Below are 21887 nucleotides of genomic sequence, written 5' to 3'. Positions count from 1 at the left end.
TTGAGGGTTCGGTTGTTATTCTGGCACCACCCAGCCAGGTCTCTGACCTCCTCCCTATATGCTGTCTCATCGTTGTCGGTGCAAACTTAATGATGGTATTGGAGTCGTGCCTGGCCATGCAGTCATGGGTGAACAGGGAGTACAGGAGGGGACTGAGCACACACCCCTGTGGAGCTGTGTTGAGGATCAGCATGGCAGATGTGTTTTCATTCCTACCCTCACCACCTGGGGGGCGGCCCGTCAGGAAGTCCAGGATCCAGTTGCAGAGGGAGGTGTTTAGTCCCAGGGTCCTTAGCTTAGTGATGAGCTTTGAGGGTACTATGGTGTTGAACGCTGAGCTGTAGTCAATGAATAGCATTCTCACATAAGTGTTCCTACCTACCCTCACCACCTGGGGACAGCCCTAGAGTAGAGCAGAGTACCCTAGCAGAGCTATAGCCTATGCAGACTAGTAGGCCTAGGCCATCTCCATTGGAAGACCATACATTTTTTTGACAAACATTGTGAAAATAAAATTCCCTAAATTATCAACCTCTCTATTAAGCCATGTCTCTCCCTGCAATGTTTGTTCTTCTGAATAGGAGGGGTTCTTCAATTGACTGGTGCAATTAGGTTGCTGATAGGCTGGGAAAGATGGGGTGACTTAATTTCTGTGCTTGGCCAATGAGGTTACTCGATGGAAGTTGGGGCGCTCCGAGGGAAATGAAGGTGTGTGACTGGGGGTAGGCTTATTGCTCAGATACAAATAAACAGGTGTTTTACATTCAGGTAATCACCTAGGTCTATGGTAATTACAGCTCCAGGCCTTTCGATCTGTTGAGTATATAAGGCTACGTTTTATTTTTTGTATTCTTCAGACAGGGCTATGTTACTTTGACCTTCCAGTAATTCAAGTCAGTACAAAAATAAATATATATTTTGGAAACAGATTGCAAATAACCAATGGCGCTCAAATTCAACTTGAAGGTGTGTAGATACTGTTATGCTTGTATTGAAAGAAAAGGACACGTTTAGAAACTACAATGTAGAAAATTAATTAAACCTGTTAAATGTCATGTAGGTTAATTGCTGTGGAATTTACCAGGTATTTTTGGTCCTCGTCATTTTCTGCTGTGACTGTGTCCTTGGTGAGAAACACATTTGTCTGATTTCAATAGCTTGCGAGTATTTACTTGATCATTTCATGAGTGGCCTCCATTGATGTCATGTTTTCTCTCAGGAATATGCACTGTCACACACTGCACTGACACAACCAAGTGTTTGCTATCCCTCGACAAAAGCAACTGCAAATGTGCTGTTGGCTACTATGGAGACCTGTGTGACAAAGGTTTAAACATTTTGGTAGACCAGAATAACTACAATAGTTCTATTGGAATTTGTTCTAAAACTGTTTTAATTTATTTTAGTTGCTACCATCAATGTCATGTGTGGCAAAGACTACATTACTATCATGGTGAATGAGGACTTTTTCCAGTACTACAAAGTACCTATGGAATCTCTGCACTTGAAGAATGAGTCTTGTCGTGCCCAAAAGGAGGTTATGTCTGATGTCCCATACTACATTGTGCGGATATCAAAGGATCAGTACGTTTCCTGTGGCGGTAAACCACTGGAGGTAAGTATGATTCATCCCACACTTCATATTATCCTTTGATAATCCTGTCTCAGAAAAGGCCTAATCTCAAGGCTCAACACTGATCTATAGTTGTCATGTGCCGATTTTGAGGGCAGGAGTTTTTACCCTTGTTATCGCAGCAAGTCCAAGTGGTGACTTATTTATGAAGCTGGAAGTTTGTTTTTACTGGCATTGTGCTCTCTCTTTTTACAACAGAAAAACATCACTCACATTGCATACGCCTTAACTCTCATGTCGGCCCCTCAAGTCTATGGAAATATAATAAGAGACCCAATGATAAAAATTGAGTACACGTGTATCTACCCATACATCCGCACTGTCAGTTTGCCGTACCCCATCATCCCCTTCTCTAGGTAAGGCCCACTCTCTAAAAATGGACTTGATCACAACTTAATGTACTTAAAGTTTGTCTTGGTCTATTACTGGAACGACCTAACAAGTAGACTCACTTGAGATGCAATTTGTCACATTGCCTTATTTGATACTCGGGTTTCCTCTCCAGGAACAATTCTGGGCTCTAGTTTGAGCCTGTACAATAGGTCCAGGAGTTATTCTTGCTAGTCTGACATTACTGATGTTCCAGCTGTTGATGGTGTTAAGGGTAAATGTTATACTAATCTTGGTTATTATTTCTCAATTCCCTTCGTGAAAGCCACCACTGTCTTGTAACCCTCCATGGCTAGTTGTAGGTGGTTGGTTGGAATTTAGAAAATGCTGTTTATTTCACTTTTGCCATGTGACGCAATCTTGATTTCAATTATTCTCATTGATTGAGACAGGTGGGTGTCCACACAAGTGCTGCATGTCATGAGTGTGACTCAGAAATAAAGCTTTGTGTTGAATGACACTTGTCTGTCTCAATGGGAGAAGATTTGAAATGGGGAAGATGGTGGCATACACCGTTGTTGCATTACTTCCTTGAGGATAATGTATTGACTTTAACTGGGCATTTTCTAAATTCCAACAAACCACCTGCACCTAGCCGTGAACTTTTAGAAGACAGTTGTGGCTTTCAAGTGGGGCATTGAGGAATATTCACTTAGTGAGTGTTGGTAGAATATTTTGCTTATCCTTAATTTGTTTTATTTTTACCTTTATTAATACTACCTAGGTAGCAACGGCTATCCGCCATCTGGGACAGCGAGTAATGTCGGACTAACCACTGATTTATAAGCAGGAGTTCTTTCGGTTCAGGTAATGTGGATATGACCAGCATTTCTCTCACAGTAATCCTGTGCTGTTTTGGTTCAGTGAGACTGTGATGCGGATGGGTGAGTTGGATGCCAAGGTGGAGATGGCCCTCTTCACAGATCACACCTACACAGAGGCGTTCCAAAGCTCACCGCTGATCCACCTCCGGGACAGGGTGTATGTGGAGATCAAGGTCGTGGAGCTGGAGGACGTCTTCCACTTGAGGGTGAATGAATGCTGGGCCACACAGTCCCCCAAACCCAACCAGACAGACGGCTCTGTTCACACCCTGCTGCGCAATGGGTGAGTGGACAATCAACATTTATCCCTGGGAACATGTACGCCTACTTCTGCTCTTGAAACATGGCATGAACAAATCATTTAGCATGCTGTGAGCAATTCAGTTGAGCTCAATTTGCCATGTCTGACTAATTGTGGCAGATCAGTGTTAAATTTGATGAAGGTCTTGGATTTATTCAACCCAAGACACTCCCCCCTCACAGGTGTGTGAATGACGACACTGTCACCTTTCTCAATACGACAATGGGCGCCAATGGAGAGGCCTCAACCATCCGGTACAGCTTTGACATGTTCCGCTTTGTTGTGGAGCCTCATGACCTGTACCTGCACTGCACAGTGCGCTTGTGCTCCCTGGACGATGACGAACCCTGCATTCCTGTAAGTTCACTGGCCTTTGGTGCAGCGGGCTAAGGCACTGCATAGCGATGCTAGCTGTGTCACTACAGATCCTGGTTCGATTCCAGGTTTTGTCGCTGTGAACGGGAGACCCATGAGGCGGCGCACAATTGGCCCAGTGTTGTCCGGGTTAGGGGAGGGTTTGGCTGGCCGGGTTGTCCTTGTCCCATCGTGCTCTAGCGACTCTTGTGGCAGGCCAGGCGCAATGCACACTGACACGGTCGCCAGGTGTACGGTGTTTCCTTCGACACGTTGGTGCGGCTGACTTCCGGGTTAAGTAAGCATTGTCAAGAAGCAGTGCGGCTCGGCGGGGTTGTGTTTCGGAGGACGCACAGCTCTCGCCCTTCGCCTCTCCCCAGTCCGTACGGGAGTCGCAGCAATGGGACTAGACTGTAACTACCACTTGGATACAATGAAATTGGGATGACAAAAGGGGTTAAAAATGCTCAAATATTATTTCTATTCATGAAGAAAATGCCTTTTCAGAAGTTTGCATGGCATACAAGATTGTCTTTTATTAATGCTTTACTGCTACAGGAGTGCAAATCTATAACCAAGAGGGCAGCAGTGCGTGGAGACCCAACTCAAGGTCTACTGTCATATGGACCAATCAGGATTGACATACCAGACCGACCCCAATCTAGTAAGGATTTGTGTTTCGTTATCTACGTAAGATTAAAATATATTTTCTTGCCGGGCTCAAATGTTGCCCTTGCTCACTCTACTTGCCTGCATTTCTTTTTTTTAATGATTGTGACGTAGACCAGAGGGCTATACTACAAAAGCTCAACATGGGTATATGTTTTTGGTTGAGTCATTCTTTCACTTTTCAAAATGGTTATGTAAGACTTTAGGCACGTTAGCTGGCTAAATCATTGATCCTACATTGTAGTATACCCCTCTGGGCTCATGTTGCAGCTAGAGGCAGGGTGGTGTGAGGTGTTTTCAACAGTCTTGACTTTGTTCCAGATCTGCTGCTGCTGATGATTCCTGTGGCTGGCATCTGGGTCCTGGGCCTCTTCCTCCTCGCCCTAATCACCATCGCTAAGGCAGGAAACCGACGACTGTCACAGCTAGCAAACCGCTGACATCCAACTTGAATAAAAATAATTTCTATGACAATTAAATGAGTCCCTCTCACATTTTATAAACATGACTTACCACAGAGCTCTGAGCATTCAGCCCTGTAGTTCAATGTGGCTGTGGGTTACAAACAAGTTCAAACATGAGTTACTGGTTTAAATCATAACTGGTCTCATCAAAAGCCAACTCCTATTATAGTGTCACTCGATTTGATCAAATGGTGTAGTGATTCTTAGCTATCAGCAGATGGCAATAGGAGCCAACTGAGGGGTCAGTCTATAATTCATCCCCAGGGGGAGGGGAGTTTATTTTCAAGAGAAATTGCTTTGTCTAATAGACTTCCCACAGTATCTAGGCTACATTAACTTTCCTCCCGATTTTCTCTAGCAGAGTCACTGCTCTGTTTGTATTCTCAGACGGCAGTGAGTTTATTGGACTATCAATGTAATCCAGGATAGCCTGCAAGAGGCATGCGGTGGTTTAACTCAAATCTAACAGACTTTCTGGATACTTGGAAGTAACTTGTAAGACAATTGTATTTTGTTTGAGGGTATCCTCCACAATTACGTTCCGAGTATAGTACGGCTACATTTTACCAAGAACAAAACATGACGCTTGACACCTTTTTTCTCTCTACTCTTCCCTCATCGTGCAGGAAAGCTATTGACTGAAGGGGAAGTAGGTGACACACTAATGTGCCAGAAGAAATGCTGTTCTTACCTTTAGCTCGTGTGGGCCATTAGGAACTGGGCATAAATGGCCAACTGACTCAGGCTTTAAATAACCCATGATCACATATTTGGGGATAATTTCTACCAGTTCTAATCCGAGCTGTTTCGCAAACGATCCGATTTCAGCGCGCCACGACCCAATGCCCAGTGGTTGAACTGCGGAGAGAACTTCAACACAAACTGGATTTTGAACTTAACCAAAGAGTTTGACTATGCAGTCACATAGCAGATCACTCATCACTTGACGGCAATTTTCAATCACATCTGAATGACAGTCCATTGCACGGGCGAACGAGGCTGCATAAAAATGGCATCTCTCTGGAGAAGCACTTCTCCGGGGCTGTGGAAACAAATAATGGCCTCAATCGTCTTGCTCTTGTGCAACAGGCTTGTTACCAATGAGGACGAAGGCCATTTCAACGCAGAGGTACAGTATGTTGTATACGTGTGTCCTTTAATGTCAAAATATGGACGTTTTTATGGTGCGTAAATATGTAGAATTGTGGCCGTCGCCTTATGAACTTAGTTTCCTTTAACTGAAACGTTGCATGAACATGATCTCTATTATCCTGGTCAGGAAATCTAAACTGATCTTGCATTTTATGTGATCTAATGACTTCTCATGCGCTGATTCATGGACATATTTGATGCACACATGACCCTTGACCTTTCCAATAATGGATATTGGGCAACATTCCCACTTCATGCATGGCAGGCATATTATTAGGAGTAATTGTGTGTTGTGTAAAAGTTTGACCTCTATGGTTAAACCCTATTTACATGCTTGTAAACCACAATGTGTTCCTCATCTACTGTACTGCTTATCCTGCAGGCATGTTGTGCAAGATATCCAGAAGGAGGCCAATTCCTCCTTTGGTCGTCTTTCCTTCCAGTTCTCTGCTGCCCATGACTGGAACGAATTGCAAAAATCTCTGAAGCTGGAGACTCACATCTCCCTCACTAGCTTTAAGCACCAGCTGTCAGAGCAGCTTACAGATCACTGCACCTGTACATAGCCCATCTGTAAACAGCCCATCTATCTACCTACCTCATCCCCATACTGGTATTTATTTATTTATTTTGCTCATTTGCACCCCAGAATCTCTACCTGCACATTCATCTTCTGCCAATCTACCATTCCAGTGTTTAATTGCTATGTTGTAATTACTTCGCCACCATGGCCTATTTATTTCCTTAACTTACCTCATTTGCATTCACTGTATATAGACTTGTTTTCTTTTGATCTACTGTATTATTGACTGTTTTGTTTATTCCATGTGTAACTCTGTGTTGTTGTATGTGTCGAATTGCTACGCTTTATCTTGGCCAGGTCGCAGTTGCAAATGGGAACTTGTTCTCAACTAGCCTACCTAGTTAAATAAAGGTGAAATAAATAAATAAAGGAGCCTTCCTCAGCGATGATGGCGGTGAGTGAGTTGTTATAGGGGATAATGGCTGTAAAAAATGGAGGGAGGCTATAGACACTGAGCTGAGAGGGGAAAGGGTTTGGACACATGGAATGCCTGGCAAAGGTTGTCTAACGCAGGTATCTCATAATTCCTCCTCTCCCACCAAAGTCCCACCCCAGCTAATGCTTTTCAAAGCTGTTTCCTATAGTGAATAAACAACTATTCCATTTTCATCAAAAGGGATAGGTACTTGTGAAGGAGAATTAAAAATAGTCTCTAGTCCAAGTGAAGGCTTCTCCTTCACAGTACTGTAACTATTACTAATGGTGAACAGGACTAGCACAGGTCTGCAATGACAGTATCCTGTGAACTGTGATGAACTTGTCAAGAGTTGGAGCAGAAGATGCATACCCAAAGAAGGTTAACAGACTAATGACTCAAACTTGAAAAAATGAACAAATAGCATTTCCACAGTAAATTCCCTCTGTGCTTTTCAACATTTGCATCAACAATATTTGTCTTCCCTACCCAGCTTACCCAGCTTACACATACAGGGACTGGAGGTTTGATAACCAGAAGATGAAGGATGACCCAGACTACCCCAGATCCATCCTTAAAGACTTTATGGGCTGTGATGGAGCCCCAGGCGTGGACCCAGATATATATGACACAGTTACAGGCCGCAAGTGGCCAACAGTGGACCAGCCAAAACCACAACCACCAGTTGGCTCAGTCCCGGATGAGGTGGACAGAGAGACCAATTAGGATTACACCAACGATGTGGATTATGAACCTGATGCGAAGGACAAAGGGGTGGATGTGGTGGTGAGGATGGCTGAGAACGAGGCCAAGGTTATCACCCTGATCATAGTGACCGTGCCCCTGGTCCTGGTGCTGTTCATCCTACTATTGATCTATGCTATTATCAACACCCTGCAGAAGAAAGAGGCGCACATTCCATTTGAACACATATATACACACAAGCATTACATAACAATACAAGCACACAGTTTCCCTATCTTTCCTCTATGGTGCTTTACCCGATCTTGATTTAAGCCTGTTTATAACAGATAATATGCACTTTTAACATCCCGTGTTTAGATTTTTGTTAGTTGCGGTTGTAGTTTTAAGCGTGTTTAGCTACAGATTTCCGTGAATGTCCTTATAAAACAAGAGTGGTGGTGCGTGATTGTCTAACAGTTGTGTGTTCTGTAAACACAAGACCACCGTCTCCCACTGTGTCTTTCCTCTAGTCTACCCCCTCGACCACAACAGCCCAGACTTTATCCACAAAGGGGAAACATTTGATAGACTCCCTCGGGCGAGATTAAATGCGGGGGTTATTATCATATACATCGTGCACATATTTAGGAAGGGTTAAAGCCTGATAGAACAGAGCTGGGTCTGGGTTACATTTCCCAGATGTTGCTAATTTAGTTGTTTTGGGTGCAGAGCCAGGGAGGGGTTAGGAGGCATGCCAGCATTTATTTTGCCCAAGTTAGAGTTCTAACAGGCTTGCTCATGTAGCCATACTACCCGGCTCACATGACTTCCTTGAAGGGCGGCTAGTCAAGCGCCGATGTGGAGATCTGTTTTGAACAGCACGTGCAAATAAATGGGAGCGCTGTAAAATCTGTGGAATGACGTCTCACATAGGCAACGCGCACACACGCATCGAAACGTTTCACTACGTTATCTAGAGTAGACAACTCAAAAATAGTTTCCCCCCACGTTTACATTTGAAATTCAATGCCACTTGTGTGCAATACACGTAATCACTAGCGAGGTTTCCATCTAATTTGCAACATGTTTTCATGCAAATATTCTAAAATGTGCTTTACATTTTTTTTAATTTCCCACCAGAAATGCATTTCTATCAATAGGATTTATTGAGGATAGAAGTCGGTGAGCGATGGTGTAGTGAACATAACAATTACTTTTGTGGTTAAATTCCCATTTTACATTTGAAAAATACAAGTTAAATGGGTTTCCATGATGGTTTTGTCACAAAATCTGTTATATAGCAAATGGGGTCTTGGCACGTGTGCTCCAGACAACAGCTGGCAAATACAGTTGAGACAGGCTAACTACATTATGAAATGACATATAAGAGCAATATCCATTACACAATGCAGATAGCCCGGTTAGCCAATGTGCAGGAGCACTGGTTGGTCGGCCCAATTGAGGTAGTATGTACATGAATGTATAGTTAAAGTGACTATGCATATATGATAAACAGAGTAACAGCAGCGTAACAAGAGGGGTTGGTGGGGGCACACAATGCAAATAGTCCGGGGAGCTATTTGATTACCTATTCAGGAGTCTAATGGCTTGGGGTAAAAACTGTTGAGAAGCCTTTTTGTCCTAGACTTGGCACTCCGGTACCGCTTGCCATGCGGTATAGAGAGAACAGTCTATGACTTGGGTGGCTGGGGTCTTTGACCATTTTTATAGCCTTCCTCTGACACCGCCTGGTGTAGAGGTCCTGGATGGCAGGCAGCTTAGCCCCAGTGATGTAATGGGCCGTACGCACTACCCTCTGTAGTGCCTTGCGGTCAGAGGCCGAGCAATTGCCATACCAGGCAGTGATTCAACCATGCTCTCGATGTTGCAGCTGTAGAACCTTTTGAGGATCTCAGGACCCATGCCAAATCCTTTTAGTTTCCTGAGGGGGAATAGGCTTTGTCGTGCCCTCTTCACAACTGTCTTGGTGTGTTTGGACCATTCTAGTTTGTTGTTGATGTGGACACCAAAGAACTTGAAGCTCTCAACATGCTCCACTACAGCCCTGTCGATGAGAATGGAGGAGTGCTCGGTCCTCCTTTTCCTGTAGTCCACAATCATCTCCTTAGTCTTGGTTACGTTGAGGGTTCGGTTGTTATTCTGGCACCACCCAGCCAGGTCTCTGACCTCCTCCCTATCTGCTGTCTCGTCGTTGTCGGTGCAAACTTAATGATGGTATTGGAGTCGTGCCTGGCCATGCAGTCATGGGTGAACAGGGAGTACAGGAGGGGACTGAGCACACACCCCTGTGGAGCTGTGTTGAGGATCAGCATGGCAGATGTGTTTTCATTCCTACCCTCACCACCTGGGGGGCGGCCCGTCAGGAAGTCCAGGATCCAGTTGCAGAGGGAGGTGTTTAGTCCCAGGGTCCTTAGCTTAGTGATGAGCTTTGAGGGTACTATGGTGTTGAACGCTGAGCTGTAGTCAATGAATAGCATTCTCACATAAGTGTTCCTACCTACCCTCACCACCTGGGGACAGCCCTAGAGTAGAGCAGAGTACCCTAGCAGAGCTATAGCCTATGCAGACTAGTAGGCCTAGGCCATCTCCATTGGAAGACCATACATTTTTTTGACAAACATTGTGAAAATAAAATTCCCTAAATTATCAACCTCTCTATTAAGCCATGTCTCTCCCTGCAATGTTTGTTCTTCTGAATAGGAGGGGTTCTTCAATTGACTGGTGCAATTAGGTTGCTGATAGGCTGGGAAAGATGGGGTGACTTAATTTCTGTGCTTGGCCAATGAGGTTACTCGATGGAAGTTGGGGCGCTCCGAGGGAAATGAAGGTGTGTGACTGGGGGTAGGCTTATTGCTCAGATACAAATAAACAGGTGTTTTACATTCAGGTAATCACCTAGGTCTATGGTAATTACAGCTCCAGGCCTTTCGATCTGTTGAGTATATAAGGCTACGTTTTATTTTTTGTATTCTTCAGACAGGGCTATGTTACTTTGACCTTCCAGTAATTCAAGTCAGTACAAAAATAAATATATATTTTGGAAACAGATTGCAAATAACCAATGGCGCTCAAATTCAACTTGAAGGTGTGTAGATACTGTTATGCTTGTATTGAAAGAAAAGGACACGTTTAGAAACTACAATGTAGAAAATTAATTAAACCTGTTAAATGTCATGTAGGTTAATTGCTGTGGAATTTACCAGGTATTTTTGGTCCTCGTCATTTTCTGCTGTGACTGTGTCCTTGGTGAGAAACACATTTGTCTGATTTCAATAGCTTGCGAGTATTTACTTGATCATTTCATGAGTGGCCTCCATTGATGTCATGTTTTCTCTCAGGAATATGCACTGTCACACACTGCACTGACACAACCAAGTGTTTGCTATCCCTCGACAAAAGCAACTGCAAATGTGCTGTTGGCTACTATGGAGACCTGTGTGACAAAGGTTTAAACATTTTGGTAGACCAGAATAACTACAATAGTTCTATTGGAATTTGTTCTAAAACTGTTTTAATTTATTTTAGTTGCTACCATCAATGTCATGTGTGGCAAAGACTACATTACTATCATGGTGAATGAGGACTTTTTCCAGTACTACAAAGTACCTATGGAATCTCTGCACTTGAAGAATGAGTCTTGTCGTGCCCAAAAGGAGGTTATGTCTGATGTCCCATACTACATTGTGCGGATATCAAAGGATCAGTACGTTTCCTGTGGCGGTAAACCACTGGAGGTAAGTATGATTCATCCCACACTTCATATTATCCTTTGATAATCCTGTCTCAGAAAAGGCCTAATCTCAAGGCTCAACACTGATCTATAGTTGTCATGTGCCGATTTTGAGGGCAGGAGTTTTTACCCTTGTTATCGCAGCAAGTCCAAGTGGTGACTTATTTATGAAGCTGGAAGTTTGTTTTTACTGGCATTGTGCTCTCTCTTTTTACAACAGAAAAACATCACTCACATTGCATACGCCTTAACTCTCATGTCGGCCCCTCAAGTCTATGGAAATATAATAAGAGACCCAATGATAAAAATTGAGTACACGTGTATCTACCCATACATCCGCACTGTCAGTTTGCCGTACCCCATCATCCCCTTCTCTAGGTAAGGCCCACTCTCTAAAAATGGACTTGATCACAACTTAATGTACTTAAAGTTTGTCTTGGTCTATTACTGGAACGACCTAACAAGTAGACTCACTTGAGATGCAATTTGTCACATTGCCTTATTTGATACTCGGGTTTCCTCTCCAGGAACAATTCTGGGCTCTAGTTTGAGCCTGTACAATAGGTCCAGGAGTTATTCTTGCTAGTCTGACATTACTGATGTTCCAGCTGTTGATGGTGTTAAGGGTAAATGTTATACTAATCTTGGTTATTATTTCTCAATTCCCTTCGTGAAAGCCACCACTGTCTTGTAACCCTCCATGGCTAGTTGTAGGTGGTTGGTTGGAATTTAGAAAATGCTGTTTATTTCACTTTTGCCATGTGACGCAATCTTGATTTCAATTATTCTCATTGATTGAGACAGGTGGGTGTCCACACAAGTGCTGCATGTCATGAGTGTGACTCAGAAATAAAGCTTTGTGTTGAATGACACTTGTCTGTCTCAATGGGAGAAGATTTGAAATGGGGAAGATGGTGGCATACACCGTTGTTGCATTACTTCCTTGAGGATAATGTATTGACTTTAACTGGGCATTTTCTAAATTCCAACAAACCACCTGCACCTAGCCGTGAACTTTTAGAAGACAGTTGTGGCTTTCAAGTGGGGCATTGAGGAATATTCACTTAGTGAGTGTTGGTAGAATATTTTGCTTATCCTTAATTTGTTTTATTTTTACCTTTATTAATACTACCTAGGTAGCAACGGCTATCCGCCATCTGGGACAGCGAGTAATGTCGGACTAACCACTGATTTATAAGCAGGAGTTCTTTCGGTTCAGGTAATGTGGATATGACCAGCATTTCTCTCACAGTAATCCTGTGCTGTTTTGGTTCAGTGAGACTGTGATGCGGATGGGTGAGTTGGATGCCAAGGTGGAGATGGCCCTCTTCACAGATCACACCTACACAGAGGCGTTCCAAAGCTCACCGCTGATCCACCTCCGGGACAGGGTGTATGTGGAGATCAAGGTCGTGGAGCTGGAGGACGTCTTCCACTTGAGGGTGAATGAATGCTGGGCCACACAGTCCCCCAAACCCAACCAGACAGACGGCTCTGTTCACACCCTGCTGCGCAATGGGTGAGTGGACAATCAACATTTATCCCTGGGAACATGTACGCCTACTTCTGCTCTTGAAACATGGCATGAACAAATCATTTAGCATGCTGTGAGCAATTCAGTTGAGCTCAATTTGCCATGTCTGACTAATTGTGGCAGATCAGTGTTAAATTTGATGAAGGTCTTGGATTTATTCAACCCAAGACACTCCCCCCTCACAGGTGTGTGAATGACGACACTGTCACCTTTCTCAATACGACAATGGGCGCCAATGGAGAGGCCTCAACCATCCGGTACAGCTTTGACATGTTCCGCTTTGTTGTGGAGCCTCATGACCTGTACCTGCACTGCACAGTGCGCTTGTGCTCCCTGGACGATGACGAACCCTGCATTCCTGTAAGTTCACTGGCCTTTGGTGCAGCGGGCTAAGGCACTGCATAGCGGTGCTAGCTGTGTCACTACAGATCCTGGTTCGATTCCAGGTTTTGTCGCTGTGAACGGGAGACCCATGAGGCGGCGCACAATTGGCCCAGTGTTGTCCGGGTTAGGGGAGGGTTTGGCTGGCCGGGTTGTCCTTGTCCCATCGTGCTCTAGCGACTCTTGTGGCAGGCCAGGCGCAATGCACACTGACACGGTCGCCAGGTGTACGGTGTTTCCTTCGACACGTTGGTGCGGCTGACTTCCGGGTTAAGTAAGCATTGTCAAGAAGCAGTGCGGCTCGGCGGGGTTGTGTTTCGGAGGACGCACAGCTCTCGCCCTTCGCCTCTCCCCAGTCCGTACGGGAGTCGCAGCAATGGGACTAGACTGTAACTACCACTTGGATACAATGAAATTGGGATGACAAAAGGGGTTAAAAATGCTCAAATATTATTTCTATTCATGAAGAAAATGCCTTTTCAGAAGTTTGCATGGCATACAAGATTGTCTTTTATTAATGCTTTACTGCTACAGGAGTGCAAATCTATAACCAAGAGGGCAGCAGTGCGTGGAGACCCAACTCAAGGTCTACTGTCATATGGACCAATCAGGATTGACATACCAGACCGACCCCAATCTAGTAAGGATTTGTGTTTCGTTATCTACGTAAGATTAAAATATATTTTCTTGCCGGGCTCAAATGTTGCCCTTGCTCACTCTACTTGCCTGCATTTCTTTTTTTTAATGATTGTGACGTAGACCAGAGGGCTATACTACAAAAGCTCAACATGGGTATATGTTTTTGGTTGAGTCATTCTTTCACTTTTCAAAATGGTTATGTAAGACTTTAGGCACGTTAGCTGGCTAAATCATTGATCCTACATTGTAGTATACCCCTCTGGGCTCATGTTGCAGCTAGAGGCAGGGTGGTGTGAGGTGTTTTCAACAGTCTTGACTTTGTTCCAGATCTGCTGCTGCTGATGATTCCTGTGGCTGGCATCTGGGTCCTGGGCCTCTTCCTCCTCGCCCTAATCACCATCGCTAAGGCAGGAAACCGACGACTGTCACAGCTAGCAAACCGCTGACATCCAACTTGAATAAAAATAATTTCTATGACAATTAAATGAGTCCCTCTCACATTTTATAAACATGACTTACCACAGAGCTCTGAGCATTCAGCCCTGTAGTTCAATGTGGCTGTGGGTTACAAACAAGTTCAAACATTCATCAAAAACCAACTCCTATTATAGTGTCACTCGATTTGATCAAATGGTGTAGTGATTCTTAGCTATCAGCAGATGGCAATAGGAGCCAACTGAGGGGTCAGTCTATAATTCATCCCCAGGGGGAGGGGAGTTTATTTTCAAGAGAAATTGCTTTGTCTAATAGACTTCCCACAGTATCTAGGCTACATTAACTTTCCTCCCGATTTTCTCTAGCAGAGTCACTGCTCTGTTTGTATTCTCAGACGGCAGTGAGTTTATTGGACTATCAATGTAATCCAGGATAGCCTGCAAGAGGCATGCGGTGGTTTAACTCAAATCTAACAGACTTTCTGGATACTTGGAAGTAACTTGTAAGACAATTGTATTTTGTTTGAGGGTATCCTCCACAATTACGTTCCGAGTATAGTACGGCTACATTTTACCAAGAACAAAACATGACGCTTGAGACCTTTTTTCTCTACTCTTCCCTCATCGTGCAGGAAAGCTATTGACTGAAGGGGAAGTAGGTAACACACTAATGTGCCAGAAGAAATGCTGTTCTTACCTTTAGCTCGTGTGGGCCATTAGGAACTGGGCATAAATGGACAACTGACTCAAGCCTTAAATAACCCATGATCACATATTTGGGGATAATTTCTACCAGTTCTAATCCGAGCTGTTTCGCAAACGATCCGATTTCAGCGCGCCACGACCCAATGCCCAGTGGTTGAACTGCGGAGAGAACTTCAACACGAACTGGATTTTGAACTTAACCAAAGAGTTTGACTATGCAGTCACATAGCAGATCACTCATCACTTGACGGCAATTTTCAATCACATCTGAATGACAGTCCATTGCACGGGCGAACGAGGCTGCATAAAAATGGCATCTCTCTGGAGAAGCGCTTCTCCGGGGCTGTGGAAACAAATAATGGCCTCAATCGTCTTGCTCTTGTGCAACAGGCTTGTTACCAATGAGGACGAAGGCCATTTCAACGCAGAGGTACAGTATGTTGTATACGTGTGTCCTTTAATGTCAAAATATGGACGTTTTTATGGTGCGTAAATATGTAGAATTGTGGCCGTCGCCTTATGAACTTAGTTTCCTTTAACTGAAACGTTGCATGAACATGATCTCTATTATCCTGGTCAGGAAATCTAAACTGATCTTGCATTTTATGTGATCTAATGACTTCTCATGCGCTGATTCATGGACATATTTGATGCACACATGACCCTTGACCTTTCCAATAATGGATATTGGGCAACATTCCCACTTCATGCATGGCAGGCATATTATTAGGAGTAATTGTGTGTTGTGTAAAAGTTTGACCTCTAGGGTTAAACCCTATTTACATGCTTGTAAACCACGATGTGTTCCTCATCTACTGTACTGCTTATCCTGCAGGCATGTTGTGCAAGATATCCAGAATGAGCACTCTATGAGTCACCATTTTGGTGGCCTGAAGCTGTTTTTATTTCTCTCTCTCTTGCCCTCTCTCTGTGTGTGTGTGTGTATGGGTCTATGTGTGCAGGTGTGCAGTGCATGCTTGTTTACAGAGAAAGTATGAGCTCTCTGGTTGTGCTCAGTGGGCCCATTTGTTTTTAAATTCCCCTGTCAAGGCTTTTGCAAGGCAAGCTCTCTGTGCTGTCTTGGCTGGGTCTCTTGTTTCCATTGGATTATCAATGGTATATTAATATTGTACGCCAGACTTTACAGCCAGACACACGTCTGCTTGTGGCTATATTAATGGTATATATTGTACAGTCGAATTTAGACGGTTTATGTAGAATTTTTGTTGTAATTTACATGGATTAAAATCTGTATATCAGTGTTTTGTTTTGGGTTAAATGCTTACATTCCAAAGCTTTTACTCTTACACCCAATGACGTCTGCTCTATCCTATTATCTGTTGGGCCGACCCTGAGGTTATCTAAACTGCCAATAAGAAGGTGTGACTCAAAGAGTAATGCCATGAAGTAATATAAACCATCTGTTTCTCTGTCCTCTCTCTATATATTTTAACTGCTCTCCCTTTGATGTTGCTCTCAATCTCTCAATTCTCTTGTCTCTCTATTTGTCTCTCTTTCTCTAGCTCTCACGCCATCTATCTATCTGTTGTATAATTGTAGTCGTGGTTGCGGAGGTTTGGCTACCTGTCTCAAGCCAGCAGACAGATATCAACCATGCAGTCCTCTCAAATTCTGCCCAATGCCGTCAGTGACATGCAGCGCTTCTATGGCCTAGAGGTCACTGGAGAGATGGACCCTGCCGCACTGAAGTATGGATGCCACTGGCAGCCTCAGTTATACTGTACAGACTGATAGAAACTAAATTGATAATGATGTCAAGATAATGTAATGTACTGTCATGATTACATTATAGAGCTATTCTGAGACAGAGAAAAGTTGCACCTCCTGGTCTAGCACTGTGGAACCACTCTAGCCTTAAATGAACAATGTATCTGATCCTATATATCTATGTGGTTATCTGGGCTCTATTCAATTGTGTTTTCCACTCCCCTTTTAGGGCCATGAGAAGGCCTCGCTGTGGAGTCCCAGACAAATCTGTGTAGCAGGCTGAGAATGGTGTGAGGCGGAAACGCTACGCTCTCACTGGCCAGAAGTGGGACAAGAACCTTCTGACTTACAGGTGTGTGGTAGGCCTATGTATGCTGGGGGATTCTAAGAAAACCATGTAGGGAATCTCAAACAGATTTCCCCCTGACTGGCATGCAAAGCGTCAGTATAAACAACACTGCAATGAGACCTGAATTTCCATATGTGTATAGACCACTGACAACATACGTAATTTGTAATGACCCTCTGTATATACACTACCGGTGAAAAATATATTTTCTATTTGAGATTCTTCAAAGTAGCCACCCTTTGCCTTGATGACAGCTTTGCACACTCTTGGCATTCTCTCAACCAGCTTCACCTGGAATGCTTTTCCAAGGAGTTCCCACATATGCTGAGCACATATTGGCTGCTTTTCCTTCACTCTGCGGTCCGACTCATCCCAAACCATCTTAATTTGGTTGAGGTCAGGGGATTGCGGAGGCCAGGTCATGTGATGCAGCACTCCATCACTCTCTTTCTTGGTAAAATAGCCCTTACACTGCCTGGAGGTGTGTTAGGTCATTGTCCTGTTGTAAAACAAATTATCGTCCCACTATGCCCAAACCAGATGGGATGGCGTATTGCTGCAGAATGCTGTGGTAGCCATGCTTGTTAAGTGTGCCTTGAATTCTAAATACATCCCAGACAGTCTCGCCTTTAAAACACCCCCACACCATAACACCTCCTTCTCCATGCTGTAGGGTGGAAAATACACATGCAGAGATCATCCATTCACCCACACCACATCTCACAAAGACACGGCTGTTGGAAACAAAAATCTCCAATTTGGACTCCAAACCAAAGGACACATTTCTACTGGTCTAATGTCCATTGCTCATGTTTCTTGGCCCAAGCACGTTTCTTCTTATTATTGGTGTCCTTTAGTAGTGGTTTCTTTGCAGCAATTCAACCATGAATAACTGATTAACACAGTCTCCTCTGAACAGTTGATGTTGAGATGTGTCTGTTACTTGAACTCTGAAGCATTTATTTGGGCAGCAATTTCTGAGGCTGGTAACTCTAATGAACTTATCCTCTGCAGCAGAGGTAACTCTGGTAACATTCCTGTGGCATTCCTCATGATAGCCAGTTTTATCATAGCGCTTGATGGTTTTTGCAACTTTCAATGTTCTTGAAATTGACCTATTTTCCGTATTGACTGACAGTAATAATGGACTGTCGTTTCTCTTTGCTTATTTGAGCTGTTCTTGCCAAAATATGGACTTGGTCGTTGACCAAATAGGGCTATCTTCTGTATACCACCCCTACCTTTTCACAACATAACTGATTGGCTCAAATGCATTAAGAAGGAAAGAAATTCCACAAATTAACTTTTAAGAAGGCACACCTGTTAATTGAAATGCATTCCAGGTGACTACCTCATGAAGCTGGCGAAGAGACTGCCAAGAGTGTGCAAAGCTGTCATCAAGGCTAAGGGTGGCTATTTGAAGAATCTCAAATGTAAAATATATTTTGATTTGTTTAACCATTTTTTGGTTACTACATGATTCCATATGTGTTATTTCATAGTTTTGATGTCTTTACTATTATTCTACAATGTAGAAAATAGTAAAAAATAAATCAAGAAAAACCCTTGAATTAGTAGGTGTTCTAAAACTTTTGACCGGTAGTGTATGTGCTAAGAATATTTTGTCTTATCCTCAACCCCCTCTCCCAGCATTATGAACACCACCCCAAAGGTTGGTGAGGTTTGGACACTGGAGGCCATCCGCAGAGCTTTCGAGGTGTGGGAGCGCGTGACTCCACTGAGCTTTGAAGATGTTGCTTTCCAAGACATCACTAACAGCAGCCAGGACACGCTAGATATCATGCTGTTGTTTGCATCTGGTTTCCATGGAGACATGTCTCTGTTTGAGGGCGAGTGGGGGTCTCCGGCTCATTCCTACTACCCAGGGTCTGGGATGGGCGGAGACACGCACTTTGACGCTGATGAACCCTGGACCCTTGACAACCACGATCCATCAGGTTAGATAGACATTTCGTCCCGTTTTCCCCCATTTCCCCCCCAATCACTATTACTGCTACTATTTCCTTGTTCAAAATGAATATCCTATTGATATCTTTTGATATTCTTTTTCTTTCTTTCTCCTCTTCCTATCTGTGTATGTGACCAATACCATTTTATTTCATTTTATTTACCCTACCATAACTGATCTCAACTGACTGACTGATGAGCTATCTTTTTAAATCTTAAATGTTATTGATAAATATCATTCATCTAGTCAAGGGAAAACAGATTTAGCCCTGAGTGTTAAAAGACAGAGACCTGAAGAAAAGGGCGTTTCTTGTGAGAGTCATTAGTCCTTTGTACCACACGGTTTCATGATCGTTTCACACCGGTGACAGCGACTACCGGAAACCTGTCTCCAGGTGGGGCAAGGTCCCATCCTCTCCTAAAGGAGCCTTCCTCAGCGATGATGGCGGTGAGTGAGTTGTTATAGGGGATAATGGCTGTAAAAATGGAGGGAGGCTATAGATACTGAGCTGAGAGGGGAAAGGGTTTGGACCCATGGAATGCCTGGCAAAGGTTGTCTAACGCAGGTATCTCATAATTCCTCCTCTCCCACCAAAGTCCCACCCCAGCTAATGCTTTTCAAAGCTGTTTCCTATAGTGAATAAACAACTATTCCATTTTCATCAAAAGGGATAGGTACTTGTGAAGGAGAATTAAAAATAGTCTCTAGTCCAAGTGAAGGCTTCTCCTTCACAGTACTGTAACTATTACTAATGGTGAACAGGACTAGCACAGGTCTGCAATGACAGTATCCTGTGAACTGTGATGAACTTGTCCAGAGTTGGAGCAGATGATGCATACCCAAAGAAGGTTAACAGACTAATGACTCAAACTTGAAAAAAATGAACAAATAGCATTTCCACAATAAATTTCCTCTGTGCTTTTCAACATTTGCCTCAACAATATTTTTCTTCCCTACCCAGTTTACACATACTTCTACAAGGGCTCCAAGTACTGGAGGTTTGATAACCAGAAGATGAAGGATGACCCAGACTACCCCATATCCCCAGCGTGGACCCAGATACAGATGACACAGTTACAGGCCGCAAGTGGCCAACAGTGGACCAGCCAAAACCACAACCACCAGTTGGCTCAGTCCCGGATGAGGTGGACAGAGAGACCAATTAGGATTACACCAACGATGTGGATTATGAACCTGATGCGAAGGACAAAGGGGTGGATGTGGTGGTGAGGATGGCTGAGAACGAGGCCAAGGTTATCACCCTGATCATAGTGACCGTGCCCCTGGTCCTGGTGCTGTTCATCCTACTATTGATCTATGCTATTATCAACACCCTGCAGAAGAAAGAGGCGCCCAGACTTTTGGTCCACTGCAAACGATCCCTGCAGGAGTGGGTTTGATCTGCTCCAGAAATGGATTCACACACACGCAAACACATACACACACCATACATAGGCACCTTCCATTTGAACACATATATACACACAAGCATTACATAACAATACAAGCACACAGTTTCCCTATCTTTCCTCTATGGTGCTTTACCCAATCTCTCCCTTTGTTACCAACTCTTTGTGTGCCAACTTCTCTCATTCAGAGACCAAATACTTTTTATACAACACCCAGAGTGCAATTGTTGTATTGTGCAATTGACAGATGAAGACCAATAGTTAAAGGTTTTTCCTCAGCAAAGACACTATCACATGTAAAAAACAATGGTCGTATATACTTCAGGTTTGTGGTCAATTTTGTATCAACAGTGTTCTGTCATTTATTGTTTGTGTTTTGTATTGGTTGGCTGTTGGAGAGGAAGGAATACTTGAAATTGTAGTTGTACAAAAATGTTTTTATTCCAGTTTTTAAAATTTGTACATTTGTAATGTGCTCTCTGTTCGTTAGCAGAGTTCAATGATGCATGCAGGACATGCTCTGTGAAGCTTTTACACAAATATATAAAGATTTTGCAATAAAACATGAATTAAGGCAAACCATGCATGCAATATTGGGTGAAAATGCTATTAGGAGTAGGCAGACTATAGTGCATTCAATGTATTTATATATACAGTTGAAGTCGGAAGTTTACATACTCCTCGTTTTTCAACCACTCCACAAATGTTTGGTTAACAAACTATAGTTTTGGCAAGTCGGTTAGGGCATCTACTTTGTACATGAACCAAGTAATTTTTCCAACAATTGTTTACAGACAGATTATTTCACTTATAATTCACTGTATCACAATTCCATTGGGTCAGAAGTTAACATACACCAAGTTGACTGTGCCTTTAAACAGCTTGGAAAATTCCAGAAAATTATGTCATGGCTTTAGAAGCTTCTGATAGGCTAATTGACATAATTTGAGTCAATTGGAGGTGTACCTGTGGATGTATTTCAAGGCCTACCTTCAAACTCAGTGCCTCTTTGGGAAAAAAACATTATGGGGAAATCAGCCAAGACCTCAGAAAAACAATTGTAGACCTCCACAAGTCTGGTTCATCCTTGGGAGCAATTTCCAAACGCCTGAAGGTACCACGCTCATCTGTACAAACAGTAGTAGGCAAGTATAAACACCATGGGACCACGCAGCCATCAAACCGCTCAGGAAGGAGATGTGTTCTGTCTCCTAGAGATGAACGTACTTTGGTGCAAAAAGTGCAAATCAATCCCAGAACAACAGCAAAGGACCTTGTCAAGATGCTGGAGGAAACAGGTACAAAAGTATCTATATCCACAGTAAAACGCGGAAACCTGAAAGGCCGCTCAGCAAGGAAGAAGCCACTGCTCCAAAACCGCCATGTCGTGTTTTTGGCATCATTAAACTGAAGACTGTTATTTTATCAAATCAATTCTCTGTAACTATTATTACGTGATTAACCTCTCTTTGGTAGGGGGCAGTATTTTGATCTCTGGATGAAAAGCGTGCCCAAAGTA

The 21887-nt window shown here is 43.4% G+C and overlaps 2 protein-coding genes and 1 pseudogene across 2 annotated transcripts; all 3 read left to right on the top strand.

Annotated features, from left to right (window-relative positions):
• The first annotated feature begins 462 nt into the window (after positions 1-462).
• On the top strand, positions 463-4645 carry LOC139374506 (uromodulin-like). The gene is made up of 9 exons (XM_071115511.1): positions 463-966; positions 1085-1127; positions 1220-1327; positions 1407-1615; positions 1832-1989; positions 2888-3130; positions 3331-3505; positions 4061-4166; positions 4493-4645. Exons 1-9 carry the CDS (start codon positions 943-945, stop codon positions 4609-4611), a joined length of 1185 nt encoding a protein of 394 aa, XP_070971612.1. The 5' UTR covers positions 463-942; the 3' UTR covers positions 4612-4645.
• Positions 4646-10071: 5426 nt separating this feature from the next.
• Positions 10072-14237, top strand: LOC139374498 (uromodulin-like). Its single transcript, XM_071115506.1, has 9 exons — positions 10072-10575; positions 10694-10736; positions 10829-10936; positions 11016-11224; positions 11441-11598; positions 12497-12739; positions 12940-13114; positions 13670-13775; positions 14102-14237. Exons 1-9 carry the CDS (start codon positions 10552-10554, stop codon positions 14218-14220), a joined length of 1185 nt encoding a protein of 394 aa, XP_070971607.1. The 5' UTR covers positions 10072-10551; the 3' UTR covers positions 14221-14237.
• Positions 14238-15223: 986 nt separating this feature from the next.
• Positions 15224-21161, top strand: LOC139378277 (matrix metalloproteinase-15-like; annotated as a pseudogene).
• Positions 21162-21887: the final 726 nt, after the last annotated feature.

The sequence above is a fragment of the Oncorhynchus clarkii genome, chromosome 2 (genome assembly GCF_045791955.1).
Source record: "Oncorhynchus clarkii lewisi isolate Uvic-CL-2024 chromosome 2, UVic_Ocla_1.0, whole genome shotgun sequence".
NCBI lineage: Eukaryota > Metazoa > Chordata > Actinopteri > Salmoniformes > Salmonidae > Oncorhynchus > Oncorhynchus clarkii.
This window is presented reverse-complemented; position numbering and strand designations above follow the sequence as displayed.